We start from the raw sequence: 20279 nt of genomic DNA on the forward strand, positions 1-20279 counted from the left end.
TTGTGTGTGTGTTAGGCACTATCCTAAGAACAAATGTACTGAACTATTTTAGCAAATGTGTTGTCTTTATTTTATAGATAAGAAAACTGCAGCACAGGGAGGTTACATTCTTGTTCACATGGATGGTAAGCACTGAAACCTGGCAATATGGATCTATGCTAACACTAGCATATTGGAGGAACTAAATACATAATATTTATTTCAATATCTTTTCTGTTTGCTGACCTATTGATTGGTCTTGGATGGGCTGGAAAGTAACAGAGATCACTTTATTTTCATCTCAAAATCTTCTAGCTCCCAGGCCTTTCCAGAACCTGGGCCTAGCCCAGTTTGCAGTCTCCTACCTTTAGTGGGAACTAGCATTTGTTCTTGGCATTGCTCTATGTCCTAGAATCTACCACAAGGTTGCAGATTATTCTCATTCAGGGACCTTGGAGCAGGAACTACTCTTTTTCACTAAAAGTCCATTGAGTTTTCACAGGATTATTGATATGGGTGAAGCACTACAAATATGAAACTGCCTATTTCATAGTTCTAAGTAGTAGGATAATGTGAGAGACAAAAATGACATTTGTTATGAATTTCGATCATCTCTTTAATCCAGACTTATGTAAGAGATAAATTACTGGAATTATTATTGAGGAATATTCGAGGATAAAAACGGAAATTCTAACTTTTTTTTAATTTATGGAAGAAAGAATTAAAAATTTGAGTCATGGGTAAATCATTGCCTAGTACATACAAAGACTTAATACAAAGATTTATGAGCTAGCTGGATAAATAAATCAAATTCAGGTCATGGCTGCTAAATTAATAGCAAATAAGAATAGATCAAATTCACTTGGAAATAAAAGCCTTTTTGGAAAATGTTATGAAACAAGAAGCTTACCTGTCCTTTATTATATTGGACATTTTTGAGAATGGTTTCAATTATTCTGTAAATTAGAGTGAGATTTTGTTCAAGGTACAACCTGAAGTTAATATAGATATTACATTTATCATTAAAACAAACAAACAAACAAACAAACAAAAAAGAACTTTGAGGCAAATGAGGTACAAAATCACCAAGATAATTAATTTCTTTTGAGGGTAATATAGGCTTAAATAGAGTGCAAAGTAATAATGATTTTTTCAAATAAAATTATTGACCTTTTTGTATTGTGCATTGCACAAAACCCTAATTTAAGGGCACTGACCTTTTGAACCAAATTAGGAGTCAATTTCCTAAGTGAACTCCTGCAAGGTGCAAGAGTAAACTAAACAGTGCAGAGTTTATGAGCCTTCCTCCAAGATAAATTGTTATGTTAAAATAACTGGGAGGCCTAGAACTCTGAAGAATGTTTGTCATTTTTTAAATGAAATCATTCCTATTTTTGAACAGATTAAACATTACGTGCTACTATTTTTGTCTCCAAATCTGACTCATCACTTAGAATCTAAATATTATTTAGATTTTTTTTAGATTTAAAAATTTATATTGGATACAAACTTGGACTAGATGTGTTATCCCAGGTCAGCTATTTCTTCCAGTTATAATTATTATAATTAGAATCCCCTACTATTCTTTGTCTAATGCATTTTCTCGTTAAAAATATTATTCTAGGGGCGCCTGGGTGGCGCAGTCGGTTAAGCGTCCGACTTCAGCCAGGTCACGATCTCGCGGTCCGTGGGTTCGAGCCCCGCGTCAGGCTCTGGGCTGATGGCTCAGAGCCTGGAGCCTGTTTCCGATTCTGTGTCTCCCTCTCTCTCTGCCCCTCCCCCGTTCATGCTCTGTCTCTCTCTGTCCCAAAAATAAATAAACGTTGAAAAAAATATTATTCTAGGTGATAAAATACCTACTTAGGACTTGGATGTTATCACCCTCTTTGGTCTATTATTATCAAATGTTAAAATAATACTTCCATTTTAAAAACTTTGGTAAGAAGAGAACAAAACTGAGGGCTTTCTCATGAAACCAAACAAATGCCTGTGTTTAAAAATAAAAATAAAAATAATGGAAAGTTTAAATTGGAATCCAAATAAATAACTCTAAGCATTTACAGGTGCCTTTATTTCTCTAGTCTATGCTAAAGAAAAGCCAAAGAGAAAGATAAAAAAAGGAAAACAAAGCAAAGAAAACCTTTACTCCATATATTTCACTTTAAGAAGTTATATTAACTAGATGTTAATATTCAAAATAGCATTACTTCAGACTCACAAACTTACATAATCTTCGAGAGGCATTTGTGCATTAACACCATTTTTGTGTGTGTGTGGAGACAATGTGATAATATAATCTGGTATGTTCTAGAAACTTTTCTTTTTTTTCCAAATCATTTTGACTTTGACATCTACCCATTTAAATAAATTGACATTATCACCTCAACTTTTATTTTGCCATAATATCAAATTCTCATTCAATGCATGGTTTGTGTTTATAAAGGAATTTGAATTTATTTTTCTTTTTCCTATTATCCATATCCTCATCCACCACACAATTAACATTTTGTTTATTGCACTCACCAGACTTGCAAAATCCTGATAAAGATAGGGAATAGGAAAGATCCAGAATAAGGAAAAGTGTAATAAGAGAAATGCTATAAAAAGGAAAAACACCAGTTGAACTTAAACTAATATACAGAACATGATTATAACTGACAAACAGGTTGTCCATAAAGGTAGAATTCTTCTGTTCTTAATATCTGGTTACTGAGTGTCAATGCTTCAGAAAGAAAGGACGTTCCAGAAAGAAATGTAAGTGGTGGTCGTGGTTTTGAGAAAGATTTGGGAAAATGAAAAGACTGGTATGCTGCCTGTTTCCCAAGATGTTTTCATGGACAAAGTCTGGGCTATAGAGAGAGAAAGAGTTTTTGGAATAGAGACACTGGTAGAGGCAGAGATAGAAATTGAAAAAACAAGAGAGGGTGAGAGAGAGAGACACAGAAGATTTACAGAAGACACTAAGAAAATCCATTGCATTTAATAAATGCCAAAAAAGGGTTATTATCTAGAAGATATTTTTAAGACCCTCGCAAATCATTAAGAAATTGACATGTAAACCAGGAGAAATTTCATAAACAGGCCAGTCACAGAAGAAAACCAAATCATCATTAAGAAAGATTCTCAACCTCACATTTCAATCAGGAAAATGTAAAATAAATTAACAATGAGATACCATTTCACACCTACAAGGATGTAAGAAGTGAAAACATCACAAATTTCAGTATAGATACACATGGAGGAAATTCTTATACATATGAACATAAGAAGATGCAAATGCCCTTTGACCCAACATTTGCACTCCTAAATATTTATCTTAGAGAAACTCATGCTGATAGGCACAAGCTAACATGTTCACTGGTTATTTTTTTCTTTCTTTTCTTTTCTTTTTTTTCTTTTCTTTTCTTTTTTCTTTTTTTCTTTTATCTTTTATCTTTTCTTTTCTTTCTTTCTTCCTTTCTTTCGTACTGCTACTTATTATAGTGAAATAGAATAATTTTTTCTTGTCAGGGAACTGACAAATTATGCTTTCTTAAAACTATGGAATACTCTACAGCAGTTAAAATTAATGATCTAGAGCTTCATGTTTCAATATGGATAAATTTCAAGAAATACAATTATGAGTGAAGAAAACCAAGTAGCAAATCATACATATAATATGACAACATATATGTAAATATTCTAAACTCACAAAACAGTAGGATACAAATTTAATGGATGCATATACATGTAGTAAAAGTGAAAAAAAAACATGCATGGGAACTTCTGGATGGGGTTAACTTTCGGGGTGGGCATAGGGGAAAAAGTGAAAAAGAATTGGTTGGGAGGTGTGGTTTTTCTGTGATATTTTCTTTCCTTAACAAAAAGAAAGTTGAGAAACTTCCAGTGATGTGATCTTGGCAGCAAGGTTGATTTTTAATCTCCAAAAAATTCCTCCTGAAAAATAAGCAAATGAATTAGGATAACAAATAAGAAATCCTTTGACAACATCTGTATAAACTAGAAGGCAAGATATTTCCAAAAACTTCAGATTGTGAACACAAGTGATAAATTACCTACAGTAGCAGAATAAGGACACAGCTGGGTGGCAGGAATAGTGAGAAATGAGTGGGGACAGCCGGTGTACTCCACTGGTTGAACTCCAACTCAGGGTTCAAAAAATTTGCCAACAAACATTCATTACTAAGGGAAGAAGACCTACATATTCTGGGTGGAAACATGGGAAGACATCTGAGAATAACCAGTGAAACTAGGAAAAGTCCCAGAATCTCCAGTTTGCAAGTGAATTAAGAAAACTGCATATAGATATGAAAAAAAAAATCAAAGTTCTGAGTAAATTTCAATGTATAGTTAAATGATCATACAATTAAGCCACCAGTTAACTTCCATTTACAAGTTAAGTGACAGAACAAGGATGTAAACAATCCAGAATGTAAGGCATTCTATAGGACAACTAATCCAGTTTCCATAAATCAATGCCTGAGGGGAAAAGGAGGAAGGGTAGGACTTCTCTGAATCAAAAAAAACTTACAAGATGTAATCAAATTAAAGTGGGGACCTTGTTTGGATCCTGATTCAAATAAATCAATGGACACATTTTCCAGACAATTCCTAATTTGATTTTGGACTAGGTATGGGATGATAACAAAGTAACATTGCCAATTTTATTAAGTAATGATGATATTTTCTGAAAAGAAAATGTCCACAATTTTTAGAGATTTATATTGAATCACATAGGGGTAAAATTATGTGGTCTGATATTTGCTGTAAAATATATAAAGAAGGAAAATTGTGAACAGTTTTTTAAAAAAATACATTAAGTTATACAAAGCTACATTAATTAAAACAGTGTGGTACTGGCATAAAAACAGACATATAGATTAATGGCATAGAATAGAGAGCCCAGAAATAAAACCTTTTGCATATGGTCAAATGACTTCAACAAAAGTGTTAAGACTACGCAATGGAGAAAAGAACAGTCTCTTCAACAATTGGTATTGGGAGAATTGGATATTCACATTCAAAAGAATGAAGTTGGATCCTTATCTTATACCATTTACCAAAAATTAACTCAAAATGGATTAAAGGCCTGAATGTGAGACATAAGACCTTAGAAGAAAACACAGGGGGAAAGTTTCATGACATTAAATTTGGCAATGGTTTTTTGGTATGACACCAAAAGTACAGAAGTAAAAACAGACAAATGAGACTGCATGCAATTTCAAAACTTCTACACATCAAAGAAAATAGTCAGCAGAGTGAAAGGCAATCTTCAGATGAGAGAAAATATTTGCAAATATTATATATGGAGTTATATCCAGAATACGTAAAGGACCCCTACAACTCAATGGCAACAAAAGGCAGCCCAATTTAAACATGAGCAAAAAACTTGAAAGGACATTTCTCCAAAAAAGATATACAAGTGGCCAACAAGCATATGAAGAAATGCACATCTAAAGAAATCATTAAAGAAATGAAAGTTAAAATCCCAATGCAAGATCACCTCACAACTATTAAGATGGCCACTATCAAAAAAACCAGAAAATAACTAGTGTTGGTGAGAATGTGAAGATAATAGAAGCCTTGCATTCTGTGAATGAGAATGTAAAATGGTGCAGCCACTGTGGGAAACAGTATAGAGATTCCTCAAAGCATAAAACTACAATTACCATGTGATCCAGTGGTCCCACTTCTGTATATATATCCAAAAGAATTCAAAGAACCTCAGAGAGATATTTGCACACCCAAGTTCATTGAAGCAGTAGTCACAATAGCCCAGAAGTGGAAGTAACCCAAATGTCTATCAATTGGTGAATGTAAAAAGAAGTTGTGGAAAATATATACACTGTAATGTTTTTAGTGTGAAAAAAATAACGAAATCTTGTCACGTGCTACAACAAGGATGAACCTTGAAGACATTATGCTAAGCGAAATAAACCAGTCACAAAGACAATTGGTGAATAGTTCCACTTCTGTGTGGTATCTATAGTAGTCAAATTCATAGTAACAGAAAGTTGAATTGTGGTTGCCAGGGGCTGGGGGACGGGGGAATGAGAAATAGTTCAAAGGGCATAGAGTTTCAGTTTTGCAAGATGAAAAAGTCCTAGAGACCCATTCCATAACAATGTGAATATAGTTAACAATACTGAATTGCACACTTAAAAATGGTTAAGATGGTAAATTTTGTGTTTGTGTCTTTACCATAATTAAAACATAAATAAACAAATGAATGTGACAAAAATTTGGTTATTTTTATATCTTGGTGGTTGGTACATCTTGTACTAGTCTTTTTAATTTTAATTCTATATCCAAATGTTCGTAAGTTTTTTGGTAAAAAAGAAATTTGAGAGAAATATGGTAGTACATTAATATCTGTTAACTTACAGTAGGAAGAAATTGGGTAGGTTTTTTCCTGTGTTTGGAATATTTCATGATTCAGAAGAAGTAATGACTATAGAAAACTGGCAACATTGGACCTTAAGTTTATTCAATTTGAGTCTGTGTGTCCCAATTCCAAATTAGTATAGGATTTCCTTTCCTATACTAGTCTAATCACATAGTTCAAATGGGACTGTTAGGAGGATGATGGGATCAATTCCCAGAAAAGTGATCTGGGCTTTGAAGAAACTTAGAAAGTGTTTTCTATAGGTTGGAAGAACAGGAAGGAATTTCACTGTAGATAAAAAATCAGACACACATGGGCAATGAGGTCCGGATGTATTTCGCTATCACAGTTTGATGCTGCTATCTACTTGTGCCACTAATAGATCCAGAGACTCCTTTCTATTTTTTTTTTTTTCACTTTCTTGAAGGAGGAAAAAAGCAAAACAAAACAAAACAAAAAATCCTTGCAGGCTTCCAAGGTATCTGCTGCTATTCCCTGATAGCTGAAGATAATCAATCATCTTTTCTTTTCTTTTTTTTTTAATTTTTTAAATGTTTATTTAGTTTTGAGAGACAGAGAAACAGAACCTGAGTGGGGGAGGAGCAGAGAGAGAGGGAGACACAGAATCTGAAGTGGGCTCCAGGCTCTGAGCTGTCAGCACAGAGCCCGACGTGGGGCTCGAACCCACGAACCGTGAGATCATGACCTGAGCTGAAGTCGGATGCTTAACCAACTGAGCCACCCAGGCGCCCCAAATCATCTTTTCTTTAGGAAATGCTAAAAACTTGTCAGTTATATTAATGACCAGACAAGATGACTCATGAGCTTTTGTACAGTGTTATTATTGACTACATAAAAAGAAGTTGAATGATTTTGTAACAGCAATGTCATGGGACAGATAGGTAGCTACAGTTGTGAACATAACATAATGTATAAAACTTGTAGAATCACTAATCATACACCCGAAACCAATATAATATTGTGTGTCAACTATACTCAAATTTAAAAAGAAAAAGCAGAAATTGATAATAATATCAACATCAAAACAAAATTGCATTCCCTGAAAGAAATAGGTCATAAATAACTATGAATCTCCCCCCCAACCAATTACTGAGGAAATCTGCTCTAATAATTTTATACCAACTCTTTATTGCATGTTTCTTATGTTTTTGCATGGTTAGGAGAAGTTTCCAAATATGCCCTATTAAAGATCTCTTAAAATTTTATTATTTACTATTTATTTTGAAATAATTATAGATTTACAAAAAGCTGCAATAATGAAAAGTCCTTGGGTACCCTCATCTACTTTCTCCCAATGGTTACATCATGCATTAACTATAGTACGATGTCAAAACAGGAAATTTATATTGGTACAATGTTGTATATGGTTCCATGTCATTTTATCACATATATAGATTCCTGTGGCCGGCACTGTAATCAAGATACAGAATTCTTCCATCACCACAAAGGTCTACTACTTTCAGAATCAAATGTGGAAATTTTGCCTCCCTTTGGGTTACTTTACTGCTTTTCACTTGTAATATAATTATCTTAAATACTTCCTCTGCATAGATTGAGATCCACGTCAGAAAAGTATTAATATTTTCTACTGACACTGCAAGAAGGAAATTGTTTTCCTGCTGGCTGGTAGTGAAAGTTCCCCAACTGGCTTCCTCTTGTATCACTTCTGCGGAGATGGGAGGATGCATTATTACTGCCAGGTGGAGACAGAAGCCCAGGATCCTGGCTGACTTCCACTGACACTGTTGGGAGAGGATTGCTACCACTGGATGAGGGTGGGAGTCCCATCTCCCCGCTTGGCTTCTCTGACATCACACTGCAGGCCTCTACTACAGCCCGGCAAGGGTAAAAGTCTAGGATCCCCATTCAGCTTTTGCTGACAGTGATGGGGCTAGAGCTGCATTTTGTTCCATGGTGCACTTCTGCAGTAGGGCAGTTATTATTTAAAAATTTGTCATCTTGTTAAGCTGTTCCTTTCTTTGTCCTTTGCCAGGAAGAACTAGATTTTATGAGGGCTCTTTTTTGTCAGTTCCCATCAGCTTTTCCAGGTATGGTTTTTCCAGTACCCAGTCCAGGATATAGGAATCAAAAAGGAAGGCCATCTTGGTCTTTCCTGGGTTTCAAGGTTCATAGTTGGTCAGTCTTCTCTATACCTTCACAGTCTTCTTATGTTTGTTTTATATATCATGTCCAGGACTTTTACCTGCACTTAGGGGAAGAAATAGGAAGAAATGCTTTTACTGTATTGTGGTCCAGAACCAGTGACCTAGTGAGATTTTAGAACTTCATGAAGCCTAACTTTGTTCAGGAATTTTTTAATTTGATTAAGAATTAAGCAGCTTTTATTAAACATTTTCTTTGTTATCTAATTGAAGACAATAGAGACATGAGTTACAGTGGAGGAATCACCTCATACCACCTCTAAAAGCTAAACTAATGAATTCAGCGTATCATCTTCAAAGAACAATGTGATTTCCTTTGGAAACCAATAGCAATAGGGCTTGACTATTGCTTAGGTGGCTTAGGTGTGTACTAAAATGACTAAAGGAAGAAATGTGTGAACCGATTATTAACATGAAACTTCAAAAGGGGGAGTGTTCCAAACACAGTTATAATACTATCCTTGTCAACATCATGAAGTGAGAAAATGCCCTGTACAGAGGAGTGGATTTTCCAATACTGTATTCCTAGATGCTCTGTCCTTAGAAAAATGTATTCACTGGGCTAGCATAATCTAATTCATCCCTTTTGTTCTGATTCCACAAAAGTAACTTTGCACTTATCTGTTGAACTCCAGGCCAAGTTCTTAAGGAAAATAAGCTGAGTAGAAGATTTAAATATCTGATATCTGTAGAAATTTTATTTCTCACTAGAATTCTTTAAACTGGCATGCTCACCAGTATCTCATGAGTTTTGATTAGTGTGAGCCAGTTTCTTATTTCCAAACCTTCAAAGCTGAGGAACTGATGATAAAAAGAAGGAGCCAGAGCATTTTACTGCCTCCTTGTGAAGCTCAGATGGCTTTCTTAAGTACTTTCTCTAAACTCCTTAAATTATTTCAATTAAGTTAGATATATGCTTTAGAAATAGCTGAAACTATACCGCTTTAACATGATGACAGATATTAATACCTAATAGACACTAACTACAGTGAGCTAAGAACTATAAAGAAAAAATATCCTTAAATATTAATATTCAAAAGAGTAAATGTTTCCCAGAGGTAATCTGACAATGTGATAGTAATAATTCTTCCATTCAACAAATATTTATCGAGTGACTTGTACTGTCCCAGGTCTTAGGATATACCAGAAAAGGCAGCAGACAAAACTCTTGTCTGCGGAACTCACATTCTAGAGAATGGCAAAAGGACAGAAATAAGACATATAAGTCATATGGTTCTTAGAAAGTTAATAGGTGTCATGGAAGAGAAAAAGTAAAACAGGGTGAAAAAGATCAAGAGTGTGAAGGTTGGGGGTAAGGCAGGATGTAATGGAAAAGAAGAAGGTCCAATTGAGAAGGTGAGATTTTGCACAGACTTAAAGGACATGAGGGATGTAACAAGGACATCTTGTAAGATGGATATGTTACAAGGACATCTGAGGATAAAGCATTGAAAGAGAATTGATGGAAAAGACGGCATCAGAGAAGCAATGAAGGTACACATGACAATGTGGACACTTTTTGGCCATTTTTGAAACTAAGTCTTATACTGACTGACACAAGAAGCCATTGAAGATATTGTTTAAACTTTTGTTTTGATATGATTTCAAACTTACGGCAAAGTGAAAAGAACAAGGAATATTTTTATTTACATTAACCAATTGTTTACTTTTTCTCCCAATTGTTTTTATTATTTGCATTCTCTCAATAGGTGATAGAAAGATAGATGATGGATAGATAGATAGATAGATAGATGATTTTTCTCTGAACTATTTGACAGTAAACTGGAGACGTTTGTGACCCCTTACCACTAAATAGTTCAGTGAATATTTTCTAAAAACAAGGACATTCTCTTACATAACTATAGTACAATTAACAAAATCAGGAAAATTGATATTGATAAACACTGTTATCAAATTCATAGCCTATATTCAAATGTTGTCAATTTTCCCAATAATATACTTTATAGCTGTATTTTTCCCTCTGACACAGACCTGGAATCATTTTTTTTCTTTAAGAAATCTAGTTCCTTTTAATGCAAATGATAAGTAGAAATCAAGACATAGGCATTAGGTGTGCTCATTGCTAATGCTGTCATAACTTTTAGATAATCTCAGTGGACATATCTAGTACATGTACATGTACATACACATATATGGTTATATCTATAATCACTTCTAAATGTGTTTATCTAGGTAGGTAGATATTAAAAATCATGAGTTTATATTAATACTTTCTATTTCAATCCAATACAAATGTTTCTTCTTTCCACATATATAGCTTCCCCTTAAAATACTAGTCCCATTACTTTCAATATATTTACTCATATGTTTAAGCAAGTTTTAATATTGCTAACCCATAGTATTGCAAAAAGCCAACCTACTAACTGAAGTTCAATATTTGTTTAAAGTTTTTAAAGGTAAAATTTCATGCAACAAAATGGATAACTCTTAAATGTACAACTTGATAACTTTTGACAAATGTTTACATCTGTGTAACCTGCAACCCGTCTAGTTCTGGTAAGTATGGAACAGAACCAGCTATGGAAAAGAAGTCCTCAAGAACATATGCAAGGAGGTGATTATAATGACTGACCAGAGAATTTTATTTATTTATTTATTTATTTATTTATTTATTTATTTATTTTAAGATTTTATTTTTAAGTAATCTCTGCATCCAACATAGGGCTCAAACTCACAACCCCAAGATCAAGAGTTGCATGCTCTACTGACTGAGTCAGCCAGGCACTCCCCCAGAGAATTTTAGTGAGGTGAGGAGAGGAGCTAAGGACATGGGGACTGAAATGGATAGGAGATGGAATTAGTGGATTTTGAGATTCATGCAGGGTTGAAGGGTAATAGGGGACATTTTCTTTTGCTGTGTCTGTCATGTCTCTGTGACAACACAGTGATTGACACAATAGATGTTCATTGTCAAAGGTGAAAATATATTGAGAATTCATTTGCTTTTGAATAATCCTAATGGTTTCTTTTCCCTGAGAACAGCTTTCCTTTTCAAGGCCACTTGTAGATGGGTGTCTGCACTTATAACTTGCTTTCTACATTTGCTAATCTTAATATGAATGTGTGAAATAAAAGAGAGAACACAAAACCTGTCTTACGGTTATTATTATTTAGTTTAGACGGCAATTCAGCATTTCCAAGAAAGACGCCTTTCAGCTTTACAATTTTAACGAACAAATGCATCACCTTCTAATGAGAGACTTTTGGTCCTGAAACTCATCTGAAACGTTATAGAGTCCATTTAAAATTTTGTATTCTAAAATAATTATAGTAAGTTATAAAAATACCTCTAAGAATGTGGTGTGAAAGAAAACTATGTTTTCTTCTTCTGTCTTGCTTAATAGTTGATAGCACTAAATTTTCTATTTTAAAAAGAAAAAAAAAGATGTCAAAATCTCCTTATGAAGCCAGCAGATTTAACTCCAAAATTTCCATATAGGTTATTTATTTTTAGACTTCAGCTGATAGAAAACATCTGTTTTGCTGCAACTTTAATATAACCTAAAAATGCATATGTTCATCATCTTTGTCTCATTTATGTAATTTATATCACCCATATGAAAAACCCTTCCCAAATAATCCTTGACTTGAGGTACTGTAAGTAGAAGTAAATGGTCACTTGCAACGCATAAATTCAATCTACAGTTTACTGACCATAGTTTCAGCTGATGTATTCTCTTTATTGCTTTATTAAATGAGATTTTATATTTGTACTATAATATGCATAGATTAAAGATAGCCATCAAAAACAGTGAATGGTGCAAGAATAGCTGGTATATTTTCATAGCAGACTTTAAATTCTGTGACCTTAGGAGTTTATTGAATCTTTATAGTTCACATCTCAGTTGGCTAAATGGGGTGATGGAGGCAGTGACCTGATCTGTTTAGTCTAGAGATTTATACGAATTACAGATTCTTTTTTGGGTTTCTTTTCTTTCTTTTTTTTTTTTTTTTTTTGGTGCAACATGGTTTTTGGTCATTTCATTGCTCTTTAGTATCACCTTTAGAAAGTATATAGAAAAAGAGCACAAAGGTAAAATAAATGTATCATTTTTAAATTTTATGCCTCAAATGTACCAGTAATTATAACTGAGATATAGACCGAAAGGTTTAAAATAATCACTGTTTTTCTCTGACAGACTTTCTAAAATTCTACTATTCTCTAAAGCCTCTTCTCTGTGGGTATAGTTCTCTATTATTTTTCCCCCATTCTGGGCTTAGATTTCCTCATCTGTAAAAAGGGGCGGTTTACTACGGTGCCCCATCTAGCTACAAATAAGCCATTTATCTAAAGCACCCTTCTCAGTGTGGCTTGAGATTTAAAGGTCTGTTGAACACTCTGGGAGACAGCTTTGGGCAAGATCAGTCTCCTGAAGGATATTCAAGGGTTGCTCATGAGGAGGGGAGTCAGGGAGTGCGAGACTCACTTTTCAATGTGCTTCTTGGTTGTTTCAGTGTTTAACTACATACTAGTTTTAAACATGGCTTACAAAACAAGAAGCAACCCCACTGCCACAGGTCTGACCTGCCTGGGAATCTCTTTATTCAGGTATCCCTGAACCCTATTATTATGCAGACCCCTGAATTGGGTGGACTGTCTCTCAGCCAGAATTTGGAGAGATCAAGGAGGCACTGATTGATCTTCCCCACCACGGAAAATTACCACTCTGGGTAAGTCCAGGATTTTCACTGGTAAATTCACCTCCTCCCCCCTACCCTCCTCCCTCCTTTTGACAGGTAAACTGAGTCCCAAAGAGGCATGACACCATACCCTAGTCCAGGGGCACGCTCTATAGTTCTTCTATTGTTAATAAATACATTCAACACTGAACTTCAGCAAAGAAAGGGGTGAAAAATAGTGAGGGGGTGGAGGTAGGAAGCTAGGTTTACCAGTGACTTTGGGTAAGTTTATTTAATCTTTTTGAATCTCAGATTTCTTGCCTATATTTGGGGTCAACAAAATCTACCTTGAAAAGATTGTAATGAGAATTAGAACTACAGTGTAAAGACTTTAGTATTACTGGGGAAAGAGAAGGGACATCATAGGACATCTTTACCATTATGTCCTGGAGTCAGGGAGCCTGTGTCCTATCTCTGACTATTTAAGTGGACGTTGCCAACTTTTGCTTTTTCAGGAGTAAAAGTGAAATAATACCTGTTTTTGTTTTTTCACAGTTACTAATAGAACAAAAAAAGTAATGAAATTACCTTTTTTATTGTAAAATGTTATAGAAACAAGTGAAATTAATGTTTACTAAACTTCTACTGGAGTTTTGAAATTATTAGTTTATTTTTCATATTTGAATAGAGTTGCTTAGGTTGAAATTTTAAAATGTTTTTTTTTTATTTTTTTATTTTTTTTTAATTTTTTTTTTCAACGTTTATTTATTTTTGGGACAGAAAGAGACAGAGCATGAACGGGGGAGGGGCAGAGAGAGAGGGAGACACAGAATCGGAAACAGGCTCCAGGCTCTGAGCCATCAGCCCAGAGCCCGATGCGGGGCTCGAACTCACGGACCGCGAGATCGTGACCTGGCTGAAGTCGGACGCTTAACCCACTGCGCCACCAAGGCGCCCCTAAAATGTTTTTAACGTTTATTTATTTTTGAGACAGAGAGAGACAGAGCATGAATGGGGGAGGGGCAGAGAGAGAGGGAGACACAGAATCGAAAGCAGGCTCCAGGCTGAGCCATCAGCCCAGAGCCCGATGCGGGGCTCGAACTCACGGACCGCGAGATCATGACCTGAGCTGAAGTCGGACGCTTAACCGACTGAGCCACCCAGGCGTCCCAGGTTGAAATTTTAAAGAAATTACTAGATGTCAAACATACAGTCGGATGAGCAGTCTTTATGTTATTCTCCTTTGCTTCTCTTGTCGCTGATAAGCAGCACCACCAGGGCTGACCTGAGGCAGAAATGAGACCATGTGTGCTTGGCTGCTGTCCCTGGTCTGCCCCAAGGCACCTGCGGGGTGAGATTCCCTATTCTCATGCTGAATTTCATCCTCTTGCTCATTGCCTCCATAAGTTACTTCTTAGAAAAGCAAAGAAACTAAATAATTAAGTTTGAGCATTAAAAAAAAATGAAACGCAATAAAAATATCCTTTTAAAACTTTTTAGAGCATGATCATGAATATGGTCACTTTTTGTGATAAATACTAGAGAGACTTACCTATTTATTCCCATATTCCATTCAGTATCTTTAAGAAGCCTAGTCTGTTATATTTTTATTAGTTTCTTTTCTTCAATTTATTTGTCAATGGCTTTACATGTGTGTTTAGAAATTATGTGACTTTATTTTAACCGATTTCGTGAAGCTTTGCGTCTGCGACAAGATTTGCAATTGCACTTGGCACTGTATTTACTTGGCATTATATTGGCATTAGATTTTACAATATCTGGCAATCAGCAAGAAACAGATAAAACATTATACATAATGGGAGAAAATAGAAGCTAGTGATTAACTCATCAGTGAACATGTATGTGTTATTAAGACTTTTGCATCACTATACAATCTGCACTAGTATTATTATTCTCATTTCACACAGGAAGAAACTGAGGCTTGGCCTTGTTAAACTCACCTATAATATAAAGTTAGTTTTACAAGTGACAGGTCAAGAATTGAATGTACATCTGACTCTCAGGGCCCTAACTACATTATAGTAAACGATAAAGAACTTCAATTTGGTTATGTGTTTTTAAGGAAAAGCAAAGCAAAGAAACAAGGTCAAGGTCAATAAAAACTGTTAAAAACTGTTAATTAAATACACAATTGTGTGATCTAGACGATTAATTTTGCGTGAATTCAGAAAAGGATATAGGTTCATAGAATTGGAGAAGATGGGGAATATAGAGATAATTTAGTAATGTCCAAGGCAAGAAAATTGATTGTCCCAAACCACATAATCTGTCAATGACAGGGATGGGTTTTAAAACTACAATCCCTTGCTTTTTCCAAGATAAATTTGTGTCAAAGTAAAAAAAAACAAACAAAACAAAACAAAACAAAAAACATTATATCTTAATTGTGAGATCTGAACTTAAAATTTTTTTTAATATTTATTTATTTATGGAGAGAGAGAGAGAGAGAGTGAGAGCACATGTGAGCAGGGGAGGAGCAGAGAGAGAGGGAGACAGAAGATCTGAAGCGGGCTCTGCACTGACAGTAGAGAGCCCCCAGAGAACCCACAAACCATTAGATCATGACTTGAGCCAAAGGCAGATGCTTAACTGACTGAGCCACCCAAGCACCCCAGATTCAAAATTTTTAATAACATCCATCATGAAGTTAGCCCAAACTGGATAAACTTGATATTACAGTGACACAGAAGAGATGGAGAAAAATATTAGAATGATCCAGCCATTCAACCTGTCTAGATGGAAGCTTTAATGTATATCAGACACTGTTGGGTCCTGTGGCTGCGGAATTAATGAGTAGCTCCCAGTCTGTTAGGAAACCAAGAAACATCTACCAACAAGGATAATATAATGTAATAAGGGCAATTTGAAAGGCAAATCACAAAGTGCTGTGGGCACAAAATGAGTGGGGAGGAATTAATTCAGCCTGAGAGATTTCTATTGATTCTGCTGTGGTGCTCCACAGAAGAGATGAGATTTGAGTATAACAGGCATCTAAGGGGCTGAAGGCTGTGCCAATCAGAAAGAACAGCAAAGGTATAAGATGTCATACAGCAAAGTGTGTTAAAGAAATAGCAAGAGATTCAACGAGGCTCTAAATATTTATCTAAGAGCCCCAGAAATGTATTTTGAAGAATGCTTAGCTTGTGAAAATTGCTGAACCATTCTGTTCAGAAATGTTTTGCTAATTTCAAATTTTTCTTAATTTTGCAAAAATCCTTTAGTATACTTTCCCACTCTTCTGGTATCAGCATTAGCAGCCTCACCATTGACATTTACATTTTAATAATTGTCAAAAGATGTAAGTGTTGACCACCCGTAACTCAGCACAAACTCTCATCACATTGGCTATATTTTGCCTATACGTCTTTGAAAAAATGTCTAGACTTTGTCAGACTATTTGTGTTTCAGTTATGAATGGAATTCAATAAAAGGGTAACAAACTCAAATGGCATTGACTAAATGTGAACTAATGCAATGAGAATCTTTCCAGTTCCATAAGCAAAAATATCTTCCCCTTATGGTATCTGCTCTTTGCATTATGTTCTCCTCTCAGAAGAGTTACCACTCATAAAACTTATTTTGTTTTTTTTTTTTCCTACATAAAGCAAAACTTTCTCATCCTTAACATTTTTTTAATGCCTCAGTGGAATTCTTTGGCTAAGTTCAAGTTTGCATGAGCTTGGAGGGCATCTATATTATAACAGCTTTCATGTCTGTTTCCTTCCTCCTTCCTCCCAGCTCTGAATAGATGGGATCTTAAGGGAAGGGATGAAATCTCACTCATTTAGTATTTTCAGTATCTGGCACTTAGTAGATATTCTATCAGTGAGAAATAGATGAATGAGAATAAGTGAATGAAACTGGTGGAAGCCCCATTGAACTGAGAATTATGAATCTGGTAAGGAGTAAAATTTAGTTGTCTAAGAAAAGAGATTACCTGAGGGAACCTGGGTGGCTCAGTCGCTTGAGCATCTGACTTCAGCTCAGGTCATAATCTCACCACTTGTGTGTTTGAGCCCCGTGTCAGGCTCTGTGCTGACAGCTCGGAGCCTGGAACCTGCTCCAGATTCTGTGTCTCCTCCTCTCTCTGCCCCTCCCCTGCTCTCTCTTTCTTTCTTAAAAAAAATAAATAATTAAAAAAAATTTTTTTAAAGAGAAAAGAGATTACCTGAAATACTGGGATTTTATGGAGCCAAAAATAACCCTCCCCTTTTTACCCATTCCTGAGTTTGTAAAGTTAGACACATAAGATATATGGACATTTCTTTAAGTAAGTTATGCTACTGATACTGTTTAAAGATCATGACCTAAGTCATGACTTAAGTCATCATTTACAATCAAAATAGTTTTCCAATACTTTATCCCAGGGTTGCATAAACTTATCTCCCAAGTTACCTGCATGGCTGACACCACAGGGCCCTCCCAAAGGAGAGTCTCTTTACCACTTGACAGAGAGGAAATCAGAAGATATTTGTTCATTCTAGAAATATTAATCATACATCTGTTATGTACTAGACAATAGAGATATGATGTTGAATAATTTCTGTGATCACAATGTTGGACTGAAGTGAACAGGTTATTTCAATATAGCATAATGGTGAGCAATAGGGAACTAAGGGAGGACAGGAGGACCCCAAAGCCTGGACTTAGAAAACTCCAGGAATGTTTTCTATGGGATATCTAAGATGTGGCTTGAGGGAAGAGTAATAATAGCTCTCTAGTAAAAAAGGAGCATTGCAGACCCCCCCCCCCAAAAGTATCTGAAACATAAAGAACTTTTTAAAAGTAATTGGTAGGTAGAATAAGAATGGACAGAGAGATATAGAGAAGGAAGAGAAAAGGAGAATGAAAACAAGACAAGAACAGTTGGTAGAGGACAGTTCAGGGGGGGTTTGCAAGCTATTTTAGGTACTTTCCATTAGAATCTTTCCTAAATGGAATAATAGTTAACTGAATGGTTTCCAGCTAGAGAATGACATGTGACAATGGCCACTTTGTGAAATATGTTAGGAAAGATGGCAGGAGGACCATTTGGGAGACTTGAACATCAGTAGAGGCAGGAAGGTTGGAGAGAAGTAGATAGATTTAAGAAGCATATAGGATGCAACATCAGGAAGAATTATGGCAAGTTAGTTGAAGAAGAAGTCAAGCCTGATGCCACTGATCTCTCACTTAAGTGGAAAGATGGTTTGTCATTCTCTAATCAAAGTAAGATGTGGGGGAAGGAGGGGTGTGATTTAGGGTGATGATAATGAATTCAATTTTAGATTGATGAGTTTGGGGTGTTTGGGGGTCATTATTATAGCCACATCCAGTTGGCAGTAGGATATATAGAAAAAATGAAACACAAATGTACTCTGGGCTGGAGACAAAGATTTGAAGAACATTAACAAGATGACAGGTTGATCCAGGTGTTGACATTGCAAAATCTAAAATAGAAGAGATACTGAAAAACTGAAATTGTCTACTGAAAGTTAACATGATATAAAAATGATTTTGAAAAACAGATTCTTGGGGCTCCTGGGTGGCTCCGTCGGTTGGGCGTCCGACTTCGGCTCAGGTCATGATCTCACGGTCCGTGAGTTCGAGCCCCGCGTCAGGCTCTGTGCTGACAGCTCAGAGTCTGGAGCCTGTTTCGGATTCTGTGTCTCCCTCTCTCTCTGCCCCTCCCCTGTTCATGCTATGTCTCTCTCTGTCTCAAAAATAAATAAACGTTAAAAAAAATTTAAAAAAAAAAAAGAAAAACAGATTCTTTGAGGAATGGTTATTATAAAAGCTTCAAGTATTCCCCTTGGGCAGTTATAGAGCAGTCTATCCACAAAAGTATATTTAGTACATAATATGAACTACAGTTGCATCTAATTGCCATGGATTTACTTGCTAATGGTGGCTTTTGTTTGTTTGTTTGTTTTCTCAGTTACAACTGGAAATTCTCCCCCATGTTCATCTTTGCCCAGTATATGATTTGGAACAGCTCAATACAATTAGCAATTTCAGTTCAGAACATTGCCAGTATTGGAAAAGCAAAGTGTGACATGTCCTACAAATTAAGATGCACTGCCAAGTATCTTCAGGGTTCCTTGGCTCTGTATGATTAGCTCCCCCATTCATCATGTGTTCATGCAGAATTTTACCATGCCGTCTTGAGAGAATACAGGTGCCCAAAATTCAAGATGTAACTGAGTTAGAGGATTCTACTGCTGGAAGAAAACTTAGAATCTACTAAAGCCAACCTCATTCAAGAATCATGGAAAAATCTTTAAGTCTATTTAGGGCAGTTTTCAACTGTGGGTTAAGATCCATTAGTGGGTTGTGAAATCACTTTGGTAGGTTACTACTTGATTGTTTTAAAAACTGAAATAGAATAAAATAGACTAGAATAGAAAATACCAAAGCATATCACACAAAGAACAAGTAAATATTGTTTTGTAGAAATAAAAGCATGGATAGGAATAGAAAAGAAAGGCATTTTAGTGACTATAACAACATGGATAAATGTGGGAAAGTAACAAAAAATAAGGAATGTGCAGGATTATCAAATAGTTCATGATGGTTATTGCTGAATATAAATGTAGATGACTTATGAGAGAAAAAACTGGACCATTACTAGAGCCCATATTGCACTGGGTCATGAGAAACAACTGGGGAATTAATGTGTTATTCAGGAGGCAACAGAAAATCATGGAAGTTTTCTGAGCAGGGAATCAACATGATAGAAAGTGTAATTCTAGAACTGTATGGAAGGTCATCTTGTACAGAGATCAGGTAGCATTTGTAGTAATAATCCAGACATAAGGAACTCAAAATCTATGTGTGTCAAATTTCTTCCTGACTCAGGGATTTCCACAGGATGTTTCTTTTGCCTGGATGCTCTCTACCACAGCTGCTACCACCTTATGCTTAAGCTATTTACTTCTAGGTTTTCATATATCAGTGAAATTTCCTCTCTGAGGGAAACTTTCTGACCTTCGACACTAGGTTAAGATACATATCACACTTACAATCAAATAATTAATGTACTATTGTTTAGCGTCTATACCATCTGCTAGAATGTAAGCAGAGGGACTCCA

The 20279-nt window shown here is 35.5% G+C and overlaps 1 protein-coding gene and 1 long non-coding RNA gene across 5 annotated transcripts in view; one reads left to right on the plus strand and one right to left on the minus strand.

Moving 5' to 3' along the window:
- LOC109502390 overlaps window positions 1–20279 on the plus strand; it is a 214209-nt gene that overhangs the window by 183622 nt on the left and 10308 nt on the right. For both annotated transcript variants that reach the window (XR_002744525.2, XR_006584388.1), the window contains one exon: window positions 13118–13239. This is a non-coding gene — a long non-coding RNA (uncharacterized LOC109502390). The remainder of the gene's footprint in view (window positions 1–13117; window positions 13240–20279) is intronic.
- The window catches only part of PTGER3 (prostaglandin E receptor 3), a 173428-nt gene continuing 155178 nt past the window's right edge, over window positions 2030–20279 (minus strand). The window contains exon 4 of one of the 3 annotated variants that reach the window (XM_045036000.1): window positions 2030–3915. In XM_045036000.1, coding sequence (XP_044891935.1) covers window positions 3690–3915 — 226 coding nt within the window. In that variant the 3' untranslated portion in view covers window positions 2030–3689. The remainder of the gene's footprint in view (window positions 3916–20279) is intronic. The other 2 variants (XM_045036004.1, XM_045036002.1) reach the window with 2 other exon arrangements.

This window comes from Felis catus, chromosome C1 (assembly GCF_018350175.1).
Source record: "Felis catus isolate Fca126 chromosome C1, F.catus_Fca126_mat1.0, whole genome shotgun sequence".
Lineage (NCBI taxonomy): Eukaryota > Metazoa > Chordata > Mammalia > Carnivora > Felidae > Felis > Felis catus.